Raw genomic sequence first — 16,584 nt, 5'->3', positions numbered from 1 at the left:
GTTCAAATAAGATTTTGCAATTATTATCATTTTTTGTTAAACTGTAATAAGCGCAACTGTGACATACCAGCTATTTGTGTTTGTATAGTGTAGTGAGTCACTGGCATATCTGGAAGAGAAATCACATACTGTGACTACAGAAAGAAAGAAGGAAAGTTGTTCCCTATACAGAAACTTTATACAGAGTTCATTTGAATCTAACCAGGCATATTGTTTCTCCCCGTTTGATGTAAAAACTGCATGTAATTTGCATCAAAGAAAACGCATTGAAATGTGAACCCAGCGGCAAGATCCCAAACACAGACACAATAAATAAGGTTTTATTGAGCGATATAGTGCTAAATGACATCAATAGAATTGAACAGCAGACAGTGTTCCTATAGCTGTTATCTGCGACTCGGCAAGCTGATGGGATTCAAACTGACAGCTATGGGGCTGCTTTTCAACAAGAGGTTCAGAACAGCACTGCTGTATCACAGGACTTGATGCACCATCACCTCCCTGCACCCCTCCCTACGTCACTGTATCACCACCTTCCTCTCCTTTCTACGACCAGCAATCCAGCACCACTTCATTAGAACTTCACTTGCATTTCTTCTTATAGTCACATGGGGCGGAGGTTGTGTCAGGCAGGGATAGACGCAGAGGGATGCTGGTCTGAGAACAATGGTAAAAATCAGCAGCACACATCTAAAAGCAGTTTGCTGTCCACTGATAAACTGTGTGCCTTGTGTTAGTCCCTCTGGTGGATGCTTTATTCAATACTAAATTGGTCAGCTTGTGGAATTGCCTATTTCAGTTCAGAAATCCTCTGGGGCTCATTTATGTTAAGCAGGTAAAGGTTTACCTACCGGCTTCACAGACAGAACCCGCATTCAATTCAGCTCCTACCCAGGTGCAAAAAAATGCAATGCATGTAAATAAAATCCCAAATAATCTATTGTGCAATACACAATGCTGTGCACAATAATAAGAATACAACTTTTACAACTGCTGCTAGTAATACAATTAATACTACTACTACTAATAATAATAATAATAATAATAATAATAATAATTATTATTATTATTATTATTATTATTATTATTATTATTATATGGCTTAATGGGAAATCACCCTAAAAGGAAAGTAAATGTGACCAGTGCTTTCCCCATAATATATCTAGGCTTCATTTTGGTGCTGCCAAATATTGTTTAGGTTCGGTTTCGAAAGATGATGCAGTCCTATATGAAGACTTTATCCATACCAGTTGTGTACAGTGAAGCTGACACCAGGCCCTAACATTTAGACAGTAACATATTAACGAGCAGCTATCAGGCAGATCTGTGTCAGAGCTCAGCCCATTAGGCTGCTAATGCCAGCCATTAACTGCTGCTTCTAAAGGTGACAGGAGGGCTTTTTAAACAGAGCTTGAATACCATCATAAACATTCCCTTGCAATGGAAACAAGTTTCCACAATACCTGCTGGACTTTCATTTCACAGGATAGCTTTTGTGATTGCTGAACAGATACATGCATATATCATACATCAGCACACTCCAGAATATTCTACACATCAGACATCGCATTCCCAAGAACTACAGGGTGTTAATCCACACTGGCGCTCTGTAGAGAAACAATGGGTCCTGTTTGCCACTGTGCTGTAATGATAATTCGTGATTAATTTGGACTAGGGTGCTTTATTCACACTTTCGGTATTTACAGCCATTTCATATTATCCCTTTACTCTGCAAGTACAGTTATTTTCATATTGCACGGCCCTTAAACTGGGATATGTAACTTAAATGCAGAGCTCCATAAATCAGACACGCCGTTCCCCCGCCATGGCTAGGCTACAGCAGGCTTTGGATGGAGCAGCACATTCCTCCACGTTTAGATTCAGGAATATGAACTGTGATCAACCCCCTCGGTGCTGGTGCTGGGAATGCAGCAGGGCTGGCCATGCAGCAGCACCAAAACTGTTTATTTTGGCTCACAAAATATTAAAAGCTGAACAGGCACAGCTCAAAAGCGCTTTAAAAAAAAAGTTATGTTCAGTTTAATAGTCGCTTTGATGTGATCGCAATTCAATTTACAAATGCATGACGAGGCAAGCTGGAAGTTTCAAAATCGTGTTGCGTGAGCTTGGCTTCTCAAAATGCAATCGATACTAACATGACACGGCAGGCGCTGGTGCAGCTTTCAAGTGAAAGAATATGGTGATTTCCCCAGCGATGACACTAAACCGTCAATTCAAAATGAGGTGCCGCTTTCAAAACAGCTATCACAGATATAGAAGCATATCATTAGCACTGTAAGCATATACAGCACTGGATAAACAAAAGAAAAGTTCTGTTGTTACCTCATTTCAATATCACGACTGGCTAGCGCGATCCAGTTTATTCTGTTTGTTGTTGTTTTTAAAAGAAGGTTGATCATCTATGACTGGCTCTAATTACAAAAAAAAAAAAAAAAGACGGTGATCAGACGCTTTCATGAGACCGCCTTGCTGTTTTCAGTTTTAGTGCTAGTAAGTTACTACTGCCACCTCCTGGGCGTTTGCTTTTATTTTAAGGTACCGTATGTGTTTCCTTACTAAAGAAAATAATTTCACTTCACAACGAAGTTACCGCACAGTATAAGGTTACTAAGAACAGTCATGATGTGCTGTTGTAACATCCGTTTCGTTTACAAAACACTCCAGCAATGCTCTTTCACCCATATACATGCATATATCCTCCCCGTATATATCAACATAAAATACAATTAGATGATAAAGTTACGCTTTCCAACAAAGAACGCGTCCAATATATATTATTTGCTTTTTTTCAGTAAACAAAGTGCGTATGAGTCGCGTACGAGCGTTATTTTGATAGGCTCCTCGGAGTTGTACTGGTCTGTGATTGGCTTGTAAAACCTGACGCGCCCACAACCAAGCTGGTCTCGCGGTCTTTCGGTTTCAGGGCGAGACGCCCCTGCACATTCAGCTCTGGAAACCCCTTTTTATCGCTCACTCGCAGGCGCCATTTCGACGGGAGGCGGTTCGGTTTTATGTGAGAGAGAGAGCGAGAGCGGGTAGCTTTCGACAAATTATAACAAACTTCTACTTGTTGTATCAGTTAATCGGGACTTGAGCGTTTTGTAGACACGTTATAGATCAGTTTAGCGAGCGAAGAAGCCGTTCGAACAGAAGGACATTTGGAATCGAGGTCAGGAGAGGCCTGGGCAGTAGGAGCAGACCATCACAGAGACGAGACGGTTTGGGAGGGGGTTGATCAATAACACATCGAGTAGTTTGTGTTTAAGGTATTGTATTTTTTTAGATGTAAGTTTTGATTATTTTTTTTTAACTGGAAGCATTGTTAAAAGGGGGAACATTTATGCGTTGATGTGTGTATTTATCAATGCAGAGGAGGGCGGGATGTATTGTTACATTCACAGCGTAAGCAAAGCTTTACCGCTTATTGGTGTTGGATTGTATTACAACGTAAAACGTTTTTTTTAGATTAGTGTTGGACTTCTGCGGGTTTGAGCTGGGTTTGTGTGCAATGTTGAAAGCAAGATGGGGACATATGGAAACCCAACCTGTGTGACGACAAATTGTATCGTACGGGCACGTTCACACGAGTCGCCGCTGACGCAGTAAAATAAGCCGCATTGAAGGCAGGACAGTACCGTTCAAATCTACGAGGAGAGTTACAATAGCCCTCAGATGACTGGTCTTTCCTTTCAGGGGTATTAGAAATTGGCCGGCCTGATTATTAGTTCCTCCTAAGGGAATGCACGTTATTGGTAATGCAGTCTAATACTTTGCCACTTCGCGTTAGTAAAGTTTTTATAAAATATATAGTTTCCCACCTATTCTGAGATAGTAGATCACTACTTTACATTCGGCCCAATCGAAGGCCTGGTCATGTTTTGATATATCGGAACTGTAATATACGTGGAATAGTTTGTGCACACAGGTGTGTTTGGACTTGCCAATTACTTTAAAGGGACAAAGCAGGTTATTTTTTTGTGGAACACAACTTTAAATCTCTGAGCATCAGTAAGTTGCATTATGCACTTTGCACCACCCCCCGGAAATTGCTTCTATATACAACAAAGTTGAAATATGTTGAAAGCGAATTCTTTATACAATTTGGTGAAATTCTGTTTAAAACAGTCACTACCAGAGTTCCACCCATGATAAATTCATTTGTTAAATTGCATATTGTGGTACACTAAGTTGAAGTTTTATTGTGAAATTAGTGTTAATCAAAAACATGAAAAACCGTACATCAAGTCATGATCGCTGCATGTCTGTAGTCCATGTTTCTATGTGTACCTGGACTGAGGGAGAAAAGCGGAGTGTTTCATTCCAGAGAAGTTGGGTTCTACATATAAAGTGAACTCACCCGCCTGCTTTTTGTTTTGACAGGCATTCCCCTGAAAGGTTATGTAAAACTAAGTCACTAAACCAGGGACCATGGCCAAGAATGACCGTAATGCCAAAGTGAAACCGACTGGGCATTTGCTTATTTAATTGTGTGTGGGTTTTGACTATAGTTTTTTGGTGGGAGGGGTGGATTCTGTAAATCTTTGATCTGTTGAAGTTGACATAAGGCAGATATTTGCAAAAAAGGGTTTTGTTGCCTGAGCTCTAATACTGAGCACATGCATTTCTTTTTTAATTAGTAAAAAGTAATGACTTAATGCAAGTACAATCTAAAAAGTTATGCAGAATAAACAGCCCTTTTTATTATTTTTTTGCTGAAGTTAGTTTACATTTTTACTTCCAGGTTGACTGACTGACAAAATGGCAGACGATTTCGATATTGAAGCCATGCTTGAGGCTCCTTACAAGAAGGTGGGTAAACACAGGTTTGGTGAGTTTCTAAAAATACACTACACATGAAACTACTGCTGTATTCTCAAATTCTATCCCAAAACCCTCTTAGATATACTGTACTGTTGGACGTTGACTAATGCATATTTTTATTTGCTGATGAGATGTGATTTGTTGCAGTAGTTTCAATTCAGAATTATGAATAAACGCCCATCTATCTCTTTTTGTAGACTTGCCTAACGATATCTCACCTCTACTCCCATGAATTCACCTTTGATTCCAGTGTGAACTGTCAAACAGTAAGGTAGTAATTGTGCAACGTATCGCTGTACTGTGGTCCCCAAAGTAAAAACAGAACTTCGTCTCACGACATCCAAGCACCTGTTTGATAGCAACAAGGTGAATGCAAAGGATGAGGAAAACGCATTTAAGCTGAAAAAACAAAAAATAAAGAGACAGTATTCATGTTTAATGTAGACATGGTTTAGTTGATGCCATGCAGTTTTTTTTCACTAGTTTAGAATTCGCTGCTGCTATTTTGTTAATACGAGTTTATGGTTAGAAAATTATAGGAGGTATAACTATACTGTAGTTTACATATACAACCTAAATTGGCCAACTAATCTGTTTAAGGTAGTCCTCTGAATTTAATTACATGCTTATTTCAGTAGTGACCATTTGCATGAATCAAGGTATGCTTAAAAGAAACTGACAAATACAGTTTAGATGGTCTAAGTGACTGGTAGAATGGTAGAGAAAGTTAAGACTTTTTATAGTTTCCAGAGGGCTGTTTTACTTTTTATTTTATTTATTTTTAACAGATACTACTGGGTACTGTCTCTTTAACCCTTTCATTGGTATATGCTTAAGTACATGTTTTTAAAAGTGTATACCTGTAAAAGGGTTCATCCAATTAAGTCTATTTTGCATGTCTTAATACCAGTTTAACAAAAGTACGAAGTCTTTCAGATTAGAAATACTTTATTGCCCATTCTGTGAAATAGTCTTTGTAAAAAGAAAATACTTTATGCTTTGTCTTGCAGACTGGAATTTGCAACCACAGTCAGTCAATTTGCTGATAAGCATTTTAATGTTAACTTGTGTGACAGGACAAGTCTGTTATATATATTCAGTCTTTAGCAGGGATAGTTTCCACGCAAGAGATTTGAAATTGGAACTTTATTTGGCTGAATTGGATTTTTTTTTTTTTGATGACTTTCTTGGGAGTCGACGTTACTAAGCAGTGTGAATCCCTGTTTGCTTCAGGGCGAGATGTGTGACAGAGGTGGCATCGAGCTCTTACAGTCCTCGAACGAAAATGGGTGAAGATCTCTGGAATGGCATCCAACACAGGAACTCGATTAGTGGCTGTCTGCTAGCATGGCCACATTGGTCTTAGGCAAAGATAGAGCCTTGGTACTGATCAGAAGGGGTTGCTCAACGAATACATAAACATTCAACAGATTTGCTGTGTAATATATAGTGCCACATTTTATATTCAACCCACTTGTGCTAAAGATGTATTCAGTAAATTGTCACTGATTTCAATTTAAATATTGGTACTGTAATATGTAGACTTAAAGGGGGTGGGGGGGGCAGCAAAGTGGTTAAAGGACCCAACTTAAGTTTGTCCGAGATTAAAGGACTGTTTTATATATGTTTGGATAATTTTTTAAATCATTGCATTTTATATTTTTTTGTTCCCATTCCCCCCTCCCATTGACGACTTGAAATGTTTCCTCTTCGTCCTCATGATGTTCTTCTATCGACCCTGCTTAGGATGAGAACAAGTCGAGTAGTGCCAATTGTCATGAGGAGCGCAGTAAGAAGTAAGTGCAGTTTATAAAATGTATTAATTTGCAGTGGTGAATGTGGTGTATAAAACTGTAGTTTAAGCAAACTTGGGAATTTGGCAAGTGTTTGGTTCTGTTACTAAATATACAATGAACCTTAATATATTGTAGGTCTGTAATTGTCAAACAAGCGAAGCCAGTTTTGCCCAGATTAAGAGTGTGTGTCATTGCTGTGATAATTTAAACATTTTTTGACATCATTCTTCTGTTTATTTGTACTTTCGGTATTTTTCAAATTCATTGTTTTACCCCAGGAAAAAGAAGAGTAAAAGTCGCAGCAGGAGCCGCGACAGGAAGAGGAGCAAAAGTCGGGATCGTAAGAAGAGCCGCGAGAGAAAGACGAGCAAGAGTCGTGAGAGGAAGCGCAGCCGTAGCAAGGAACGCCGCCGCAGCAAGTCACGAAGCAGAGAGAGGGGAGGCCGATACCGAGTGCGCAGGAGTCCATTGTAAGTTTCCCTGATTGCCTACACGTTGGTATCTCAATTTTGCACAATTGGGGTACCAAGATATTTAAACCATATAATCTTAAATGGGGAGTAGGGATTGGAATACATTGTTAACATGTATGTCTGGCTTAACCCTTTTACCCAATTAAGGGGATAATGGTTTGTAAAAATGTTAGAGCTGCAGGTTTATATATTAAGGGCAGTGAATTAATTCCAGTGACACATAGCTGGTTATGAATCTTAAGCATGGTTGTAGTTAAACTAACCACATCAATTGTCTTTTCCAGATTTGTATTTGTCGCATTCAAATTGTTAAGTGTATTGGAAAAGCTGGAGTGAAATGTATTGCCAACATAATGGTGTTGGCAGTGCTGTAAAGTATAATTGAACAAAGTCAAACAAATCCATAATTGGAAGTAAGTAATTAAACCCCAAGTATCAAGAGACCATCGCCAGTGTCTTTTGAAAATTATTCACATCCCAAGCATAGGATTACAGGCATGGATACTGAGATGAACCTTGTTTTTAATTGCAGTGCTGGGCCGAAATTTAACGGTGGCACCAGAGGGAAGATTGGCCCACCACCTACCATCAAACTAAGGTTTTTATAAAAACTATTGTAAGACCCTGTTCACACTTGTGATCAATGTGGTTGCATAGCCCAGAGGCACGCCATACACTCTCTCGTGTGCGAAAGGTAAATAGAAAGCAGAGTGCTCTGCTAGCCAAGATAGCAGAGGATCACTATTGAATGATGATTATTTCCACATCGTACATGAATTGTAAAATTATCTAGCGGGTTAACGTTTTTTCTTTCATCTAACGTGAGCTGCAGTGCATCCATAATTGTCCTTAACTTGTCAATTACCTATTCCTGTTTAGTAACCAAGCAATAAATACAAAAACTGCAGATTTGTGGATCTCCATGATCAATGATGCTGGCGATTTGGCATATTCAGGCACGATTTGTTTATTTTGCACACAGTGAAATACCTAGCTACAGAAATGTGCGTCTACTAAAATGCCAGTAGTTTTCTTTAGCTGCTTGCTTTTACACACGCACAAAAATACTGTTTTCATCCACAAATAAGATTGTGGATGCACCATGTGTATATTAAGAAACATCTGCTACAAATCAAGGATTTTTGTATATTCCGGAGGTCTTCCATTCTGAGTGCAGGCTATTGTTCCATAAAAAAAGCAGTTTGCCACGTTTTAGGCCTGCTTTTCAGTCACGTGAACGTGCGAAGGTGCCTTAAACCGCAAATGTGAACGGGGTTGCAGACCTAAATCTGAGGCGGCCCTGGGCCAGCCCAGTAGTATGAACGGGGTCACGGTCGTTTGTGTGAAGTGATTTTGATGTATACAGTTACATCCTCAAGGATTTTAATTTGCCGTAAATATTTTTGTTTTAGTAGGAGACGTTCTAGAAGCAAAAGCCCATTTAAGAAAGACAAGAGTCCTGTGAGGTGGGTAAAATGTGATAGTGTATGCCTGGTTTAATGTGTTTTACAGGTGTGTGTAATTGTCCACACATATTAATATATATATATATATATATATATATATATATATATATATATAGATAATATATATATATATATATATATCTATATAAATACAAGATATATAAAAATAAAATAATTTTATTAAAAGAAAGGGATGGTTCTGTTAAATAAACTTACTTGTCTGCCTTGGAAAGGGAAAATCCCTCGATAACTATTAGATTGGGGACTTCTTTCTCTACGTGCCTGTCATTGTATGCAGCTGGCAGCAAGAATTCGACCACGAGATCTGGAAGAGTTCTTTTCAGCAGTGGGAAAGGTAAGGACCTCCATCTGTATTGTAGTGCCACAAATGATACTCCTCGTTTTCAAGTCTGAGGTCAGACCAAGTCAAGTAAATGCATCTTTTGAAGTAACATTTTGACTTTTTTTAAACACAGGTGAGAGATGTGAGGATGATTTCTGACAGGAACTCGAGAAGATCAAAGGGGATTGCTTATATAGAATTTGTGGAAGCAAGTTCTGTGCCACTGGCAATTGGCCTTACTGGTCAAAGGCTGCTGGGAGTTCCAATCATTGTTCAAGCATCACAGGTAGGTTATATGTCTGTCTGTCTATCTTACCTAACTCAGTAAGTGTAACCTGGAAATCTTATGTGTAAAATGTAAGTGGGTTTGATTTGCTTAACACGTTTCTCATCAACTCTTAAAATACGCCTGTCATTTATCTCATAAATAAGAACCACAAGAACTGTTTTGTGGTCGTGATTTGTATTGCAGAGCTGTAATAAACATGTTACAATTGTGTTCTATGTATTTTGCATTTAGGCTGAGAAGAACAGGGCAGCAGCTTTAGCCAACAACTTACAAAAGGGTAATGCTGGACCAATGAGACTCTATGTGGGATCTCTGCACTTCAATATCACTGAGGAAATGCTGCGAGGAATCTTTGAACCTTTTGGCAGGGTAAGGGGGAATTGTTTTATCTTTATGATTTGAAGATTATCCTGGCAAGCAGAGTTTGAGAAACACTTGCTTTTTTTGTAAAGTAATGAAAGTGATCTTTTTTTGATAGATTGAAAGTATTCAGTTGATGATGGACAGTGAAACTGGACGTTCAAAAGGATATGGCTTCATTACAGTAAGCTTACATTGTAACGTCACATTTTTATTTTCGAAGGAACCGCTGACGAATTGGCATTTTAAACATAATGCTTTTTTTTTGTTAGTTTTCAGATGCAGAATGTGCTAAAAAGGCTTTGGAACAGTTGAATGGATTTGAGCTGGCTGGCAGACCTATGAAAGTGGGACATGTGACTGAGCGAACTGATGCATCAAATGCAAGTTCATTCCTTGATAGTGACGAGCTGGAAAGAACTGGGATTGACCTTGGAACTACTGGTCGTTTGCAGTTGATGGCCAGGCTTGCAGAAGGTAATTTTGAAGTACTGGTTTTAAGGCAGAAATAGAAACACCAGGTAGTTTTGCACATGATCCAAGAGGAGGTGTATGGGGCTGTAGGTACAGTCTTGGTGGTCGATTTAAATACGTAAGTACACTGGGGGACGCGTCAGCTATTTTTATTTTAAATGCTGAATGTCTTTCTGTATTTTCTCCCGCTCCCTTGGTCTATTCTGATGTCGTCTTTGGTATTCCAGGTACTGGTTTACAGATCCCACCGGCAGCACAACAGGCCCTTCAGATGAGTGGATCAATCGCCTTTGGTGCTATGGCAGCAGTAACAGGTAAGTTCACTTAGTAGAACTTGGTTGATTTGCTGCTTGTTGAAAGCTCTGAAGATTTATAGATATCATGGCATTATTTGAAATCCTCTTAAGTATGTACACAAATACACACATCCTTGCAACTTCAAATATAACTGATCCTTCTCATTCCTGTCTTTTTCTGTGTGTCTCTCTTCTCTCTTCTTATTCTAAGATTTACAAGCCAGGCTTACCCAACCACCTGACGGTGAGATTGATCAGCTTTGCTTTCTTAAACTCTTCCAGTACTATTGATGCACATTTTCATTACATATTTTTTTTTTTTTGCGATTTGTGGGTAAGCTGATAAGTTAAACAATTGTCCCCAGTATCTGTTCAGAAACTCCGCTCTGAAGTGGGCTAAACACAAAAGAACATCCCATGTGAGAGACTTAAATAAGCAGCAAGTTGTGTCCGGTTTTATTGGTGACTAAACTTTTGTATTTTGCTATGAATTAATTTTAATATGTATTTATTTTTAGCTGCTATGAATCCTGGCTTGAACTTAGCCCTTAACCTGAACCCTGCTATGACCTTACCGACACAGCCTCTTGCAACACAGTGCTTCCAGCTGTCCAATATGTTCAACCCTCAGTCGTAAGTTACTGTAATTATAATGCCCTAATAGTTAAAAATGAAAAGTTGGTGTTATCAATAAGCTATGTCTCAAGTATTGTTGAACATTGTTCTGACATTGTAAATGAAATCTAAAGAACATTGTCAGGTACTATAAATTGGTACATTTTTTATTTGTTTCTTGTTTTCACAGGGAGGATGATCCAGAATGGGATGTAGAGATTCAAGATGATGTGATTGAAGAATGCAATAAACATGGAGGCGTGGTACACATTTATGTTGATAAAAGTTCACCACAAGTAAGTTGTCAAGTGCTGACAAACATTCTTTGGTGCTTCTTTGGCATTGATCATATATACTGTCAATAATTACAGGACCTAACATATATATATATATACTTTTTTTAGGGAAATATTTATGTGAAATGTCCTGCTATTTCTGCTGCCATGGCTGCTGTTAGTGGATTACATGGACGATGGTTTGCTGGTAGGTAAACTTATACCACTGTATGACAACACCTGTACGAACATTGAAAGTTTCATGTCGTTCTACAATTTAAAGAATGCCTGTTTTGGTGAGCTTGTATATAATAGCTAGTTAACTTCAAAGTTTTTTTTCTTTAACTGTAAAAGTAACTGATTTAATTGTTTTGATCTTACAGGTAAAATGATCACTGCAGCGTATGTTCCACTTGCAACCTACCACAACCTTTTCCCAGAGTCCGTGATGGCTACTCAGCTGCTGATGCCTATTCGACGATGATGGATCAAAGCCAAGAAAAAACACTGTAGTTGAAAATGACAACAGTCTTGGATTATGTATAATAGAGCAGTCAATCTTTTTCACTGAATTAAAATTGAAAATAGTTTTGATCTTATTTGATCAGTGATGGTGAACTTTTAATAGCAAATTGCTGCCCTGTCCTTTTTTTACTTTTTTTTTTTATATATATATATATTGTTAAAAGGATAAGGAGAGTCAGTCCTTGCAAAGTTTCATGACATGAGATGTTAGATTGTGAAGTTTTATTTTAATAGGAGTATATGAACTATAAAAGGGGCTTCTTGAAAATGTATTGATTTAAGTAATTTCAAACCCATGTGTGAATATTCTGGTAGATATTGTGCGTGAACACTCAACATGCATAATAAAGGGACAACAATTGTTATGTACAGCTTGCCTAATGTTGGGTCTTGTCTGTCATTGGTCATTTTATCATATTTCCTTGTAAATGTTTGTACATAATTGTCTTGTGCTTTATAGATTTGACAGGCAGATATTTTGCATTTCTTTACTGCAGAACAGTGAGCAATATTGGAAGGGTAAGTTGTATACATGTAAGAATGCCAAAAAGTTGCTATTAAATAAAATAACAAAAGTGCAATATTACTATTGTCTGTCTGCATATTATGTTTAATGTTTTAAGCTCTATGAGCTCTTGAAAGCTAAATTTACAAATTTAAAAACCACCTGGTATTTCTATTGAGCAACTGGTTTTGTAATCAAGATTGATTTTGTAAAGAGTTCTTGATTAAAGTTCCTTTTAAAATAACAAGTTGTGGTCCATGGAGAAACAGTATGACCTTAAAACGGTCATTTCTTAGATTGCTTGACTTTTTTATTCTTACAATCTTGAATTTACATTAATCATTTATGTGAAGTCATGGTATTAACCATCGGACAGATTTCCACATCTAAAAGCCTTATCGGGCCAATCCTGAGTACCCGGTCTTTTCTGTGTGGTGCTTTGTGTTTTTTTTTTTTTTAAACTCAATTGGACTTGAGTTTTGAAAAACGAACATTGCATACAACATGAATGCCACACCCGATTGCTGAAACTAATAAATGTGGACCAGTTCTAAAGTCGCCTTGGCTGGTCTGCTCTTTACTTTATTGCTGGGGCAGCTGCAGAACAGCAGTTGAAACTTTGTGAAAGGCTGATGTTCCAGCCTGATCTTTCTGTAATGCTGTGAATAATGGATTCTGTCAGCTTACTAAAGTGTTCTCATTCCATTGAAACGTCATTGTCAAGACAGGAAGTGAAAATGTGCAATAAGTACAGTGGTAGAGAGAGCTGCGTTTCAGTTTGGGGGTAGAAGGTTTTTGACATGTTTTATCATTGAATATTAGTGCAGTCCTGGAGTAGAAAGCCATTTCCTATCATGCCTTTCAGTCTTTGGATTTTATTTGGCATTTAAAACCAATGGTTCTTAAGATCACAACACTTGCAGCAGAGACCTCTGAGCCAAATTTATGAATGTGAGGTAACATCGTGGCAGAGGGGGGTGTATTTTTATGTAATTAGCTGTACTGTGTTCATAATCCATTTCATTGTTTTTATAGGTGATGGAATTCAGTAATGCACCCTATTTTTCCACTACAAGTCTGGGCAGGCCTGATAACTAATGAGGCATTGTGGAGAAACGTCTGATCAATGCTAGACCAATTATCTATTCTGTTTGTACACCAGGCCATATTGTATTAAGTGGTAGTGTGGTTAAAGTCCAGGGCTTGTAACCAGAAGGTCACTGGTTCAAATCCCACCTCTGCTACTGACTGATTTACCATGTGACTTTGAGCAAGTCACTTAACCTTGTGCTCCATCCTGTGGGTGAGATGTTAAATCAATGTCCTATTGTAAGTTACTCTGCATATAATGCACTGTTCACAGCATACCTCTGTAAAAGTGCTTTGTGATAGTGGTCCACTATAAAAGGTGCTATAAATAAAGATTATATTACTACCTTTTTAATGTTACTGGTTAGAATTACATTATATGCCTTTTAATGCTAGATTCTATTTAATTTTGATTATAACAGACTTGTAAGATAAGCATTCATAAACAACAAATTAACGATTAGTTTCAGAGTTGAAGCCAATATTCTGCACTGTGTATTGCACTGTGTTTTGTGAAACAAAACAAGCTAATTACAGTTCACAAATTTGAAAAACTGGCTACAGCAAAGTAGTTGAATGCTAATAGAATTAATTTATTTTAAGTACCTCATTTTCACCAAGTTATCTAATATAAAAAAGCAAATAAACAAAAAAGATCCAAAGTTAGATGAACAAGTTAAAGTCCCATTAATAACTAGCAGTTAGCTAATAATCAACATTTTAACTAGTTTGTAGTCTATATTGTACAAGCTGTAGAGTGTAACTGATTAATTAGCAATATTGACTCTTGTGATCGGCTTTCAGAAACCCTCCATTATAATGTGCTTGGACAATCTGTGGATTGAAGTGAACCACAGTAACAGTTATATCATCTCTGTACATCCTTGCCAGCTCTTGTGGTAGACTCAACATCTTGGATAAACGACTGTGCTCTACTGTACCGAACTCGTCGCTACCCAAAGCGTGTCTGATCAGGTGTGTAGCTGTGTTATGATGATCAAAACCAGAAGAAGCCTGAGCCTTTCTTTCAGCAAGCAAGCTGTGCATCTGGCCCAAAGTGAAAGAAAGGCCCGACAGTGGCTGATGTAAACGGATCCCTGTCAGGTGCTCTCCTATGACTTGCACTACAGTCTGCCTGTGCATCTGTTCCCACAAACCATCTGTGGCTAGGACAAGGAATTTATCTTGGGGTCTTAGCTTGTGGTAAGTGATTTCCGGTTCTGCAGTGAGATAGGGAGGGGTGTGATAGTTGGTCGGGAGTGACTTTGCATACTCTGTCCCAGACAGCAGCTCTTCCCGGGTTTCCAACACACTCTTTTGAAGCTCTCTGCTCCATTTGAATTTAATATCCCCGAAAGCTCGGAAAGGCATCAGCAGGCCCAGAAGCCTGTCGTGTCTGACCACTGTTTTTGCTTCTGATTTGGGGTGCTGAGAGAGAACTCTTCTCACTTCCTCTGGGTTCTGAGCACTGTGATCGTTGCTCATAGTCTGCGCGGTCCAAGTGCCGTCGTGGTTCAGAACGCCAAGCACGGCCCTACTGTCCCCAAGATTGGAGATGTGCAAATCCATGGCATCCACATGTGCAACACAAGCAGTCGACCCTGACATAGCAACCCTGAGCGGAGTGTAGGGTGAAAACGGGTCTCCGTGTTCCAACTGGGCTTCAAGAGATATATCGTTATCTAGCCTCTTGAATGCGTTGACAAGTGCAGCTTCGGTGCCTGTCTGATCCCCGCCACCCAGTTCAATGAGCTCTTGCCAGTAGGTTCTAAGGCTGCTGAAGTAAAGCTTCCCGGCAGCCGTGTTGACGTTGTCGTTTGGGTGCTTGTGCCACTGCAGAATAGGTAACACGGGCCTCTCGTTTTCCACGGCCTCCTCGATATCGACCAGGGTCTTTAGAGGGAGCAGAGAGACCGCTATGTAGTAAAACAGCCTTTCGGTTACTGCCTGTGCACAGGCGTAGCCAGCGTGTCCGTCGAAAACCCCAAAAAGCATGCCCCTGCTCTGCAGACAAGTCGCTGCACTCCGGCGATCTTCCATGGGGACGTTGGAAGCCAATAGGTTGCTGTCGAACCCCAAGACAGAGCTAACGCGTCTCCCGTCATACTCGTGGACTTTATAACTGTACTCGTTTGCCTTTAAGATGCGGTTCATTTGAGCCAAGGTGAGCTGACTTGAGTGAGTTTTCGATCTGTACTGTCTGCATGGCGTCACTGAAGCGGGTGTGCAGCGTGAGCAAGCCAATGTGAGGACACTAGCAGCACGGCGCTGGTGTAGGTGTTTGGTGTAACAGTTCAGCAGTCTGCACATTGCACCGCACAGTGCTCCTCTCTCAACCTGGAGTAGGGGATGTATCGCATTTACACCAAACATCCTTGCTGCATGGGGGATGTTCCTCTATATTACTTCACTTCCAGTAACCTAAACAAAAGAAAAGTAGACATAATGGTATTACTTTTACATATTGTTTTAAAAAAGTGACGTGCGCACAATTATTTAAACAACAGAACAGTAAACTCTAACTGAAATATAAAACCAAGAGGAGTGTCTTAATACCAGATTGTCTGTGAAGCAACAGCCACACTGTCTTAAAGGTGTGGGAACCACGACACTACCGAATGCAAAAATACACTCCTGTCCGTATTGAGCTGCAGTGCCCTGGTCACGCCCCCTTACGTGTTTAGATTATTATTATTATTATTATTATTATTATTATTATTAATCGTTTGCTATAAATTCATATTTAGAAAACAGCAGACTACAAACATAGAAATCATCTAATACAGAACTTAAAGCAAAAAACACACACACCTACATCCTTCACTCAGTAAACAGAGAAACTGACACGGTCATGCAATTAGCATAACCAAACGTGTTTTTGAAATAATTAAAACTAAGACATTAATACTACTGCTTATAATAATATTGAAACACAGCAAATATGTATATTTAAAATAACACGTTACAGCTACGGAGTAATGACGAATGCATTTAAAAAGAAGTAAACAAACAAACAAACAGTCATAATATAGATTATTTGCAAAAAAGCATGCCGGTCTTTCACAAAAAAAAATAAAAATAAATCTGGAATATCGAGAGGTTTAGCTTAAAGATTGATTCTGGATGTCGCTAACCCTTTAGTCTGCCTGCACTGTACTGTATTACTCGAGGTGTTCACTAGTCACGTGATGAGGTTCGCCCGAGCGGTTGTTTTTTTTCCCTCCTGTCTGGCTTCA

The 16,584-nt window shown here is 39.0% G+C and overlaps 3 protein-coding genes and 1 long non-coding RNA gene across 4 annotated transcripts in view; 2 read left to right on the top strand and 2 right to left on the bottom strand.

The window, feature by feature from the left end:
• Positions 1-336: 336 nt before the first annotated feature.
• Positions 337-2,481, bottom strand: LOC121320296. Its single transcript, XR_005950803.1, has 3 exons — positions 2,344-2,481; positions 852-887; positions 337-657 (listed from the first exon to the last, which is right to left on the bottom strand). It is a non-coding gene; the product is annotated as an uncharacterized LOC121320296 (long non-coding RNA).
• Positions 2,482-2,978: 497 nt separating this feature from the next.
• LOC121319433 (RNA-binding protein 39-like) lies at positions 2,979-12,340 on the top strand. The gene is made up of 17 exons (XM_041256866.1): positions 2,979-3,287; positions 4,763-4,830; positions 6,589-6,638; positions 6,917-7,108; positions 7,644-7,709; positions 8,524-8,594; positions 8,835-8,932; positions 9,054-9,206; positions 9,441-9,578; positions 9,688-9,753; positions 9,842-10,046; positions 10,271-10,357; positions 10,551-10,583; positions 10,858-10,972; positions 11,145-11,250; positions 11,359-11,437; positions 11,613-12,340. The coding sequence occupies exons 2-17, from the start codon at positions 4,780-4,782 to the stop codon at positions 11,711-11,713; spliced, it is 1,611 nt and encodes a 536-aa protein (XP_041112800.1). The 5' UTR covers positions 2,979-3,287; positions 4,763-4,779; the 3' UTR covers positions 11,714-12,340.
• Positions 12,341-13,960: 1,620 nt separating this feature from the next.
• On the bottom strand, positions 13,961-16,544 carry si:ch211-15p9.2 (uncharacterized protein LOC562650 homolog). The gene is made up of 2 exons (XM_041256865.1): positions 16,483-16,544; positions 13,961-15,769 (listed from the first exon to the last, which is right to left on the bottom strand). The coding sequence occupies exon 2, from the start codon at positions 15,719-15,721 to the stop codon at positions 14,120-14,122; it is 1,602 nt and encodes a 533-aa protein (XP_041112799.1). The 5' UTR covers positions 15,722-15,769; positions 16,483-16,544; the 3' UTR covers positions 13,961-14,119.
• LOC121320199 (copine-1-like) overlaps positions 15,731-16,584 on the top strand; it is an 8,437-nt gene continuing 7,583 nt past the window's right edge. Inside the window, exon 1 of the mRNA XM_041258450.1 lies at positions 15,731-15,764. Coding sequence (XP_041114384.1) covers positions 15,731-15,764 — 34 coding nt within the window. The remainder of the gene's footprint in view (positions 15,765-16,584) is intronic.

Source organism: Polyodon spathula, chromosome 8 (assembly GCF_017654505.1).
Source record: "Polyodon spathula isolate WHYD16114869_AA chromosome 8, ASM1765450v1, whole genome shotgun sequence".
Lineage (NCBI taxonomy): Eukaryota > Metazoa > Chordata > Actinopteri > Acipenseriformes > Polyodontidae > Polyodon > Polyodon spathula.
This window is presented reverse-complemented; position numbering and strand designations above follow the sequence as displayed.

What these genes read in the sequence shown, in the direction of transcription:
- LOC121319433 (XM_041256866.1), top strand. Translation starts at nt 4,780, where the DNA reads ATGGCAGACGATTTCGATATTGAAGCCATGCTTGAGGCTCCTTACAAG. An exon ending in GAGGTGGGTAAAATGTGATA is followed by an intron (nt 8,595 to 8,834) that starts GTGTATGCCTGG and finishes GATAACTATTAG; the next exon opens with ATTGGGGACTTCTTTCTCTA. An exon ending in TGCTATGGCAGCAGTAACAG is followed by an intron (nt 10,358 to 10,550) that starts GTAAGTTCACTT and finishes TCTTATTCTAAG; the next exon opens with ATTTACAAGCCAGGCTTACC.
- si:ch211-15p9.2 (XM_041256865.1), bottom strand. Translation starts at nt 15,721, where the DNA reads ATGTTTGGTGTAAATGCGATACATCCCCTACTCCAGGTTGAGAGAGGA.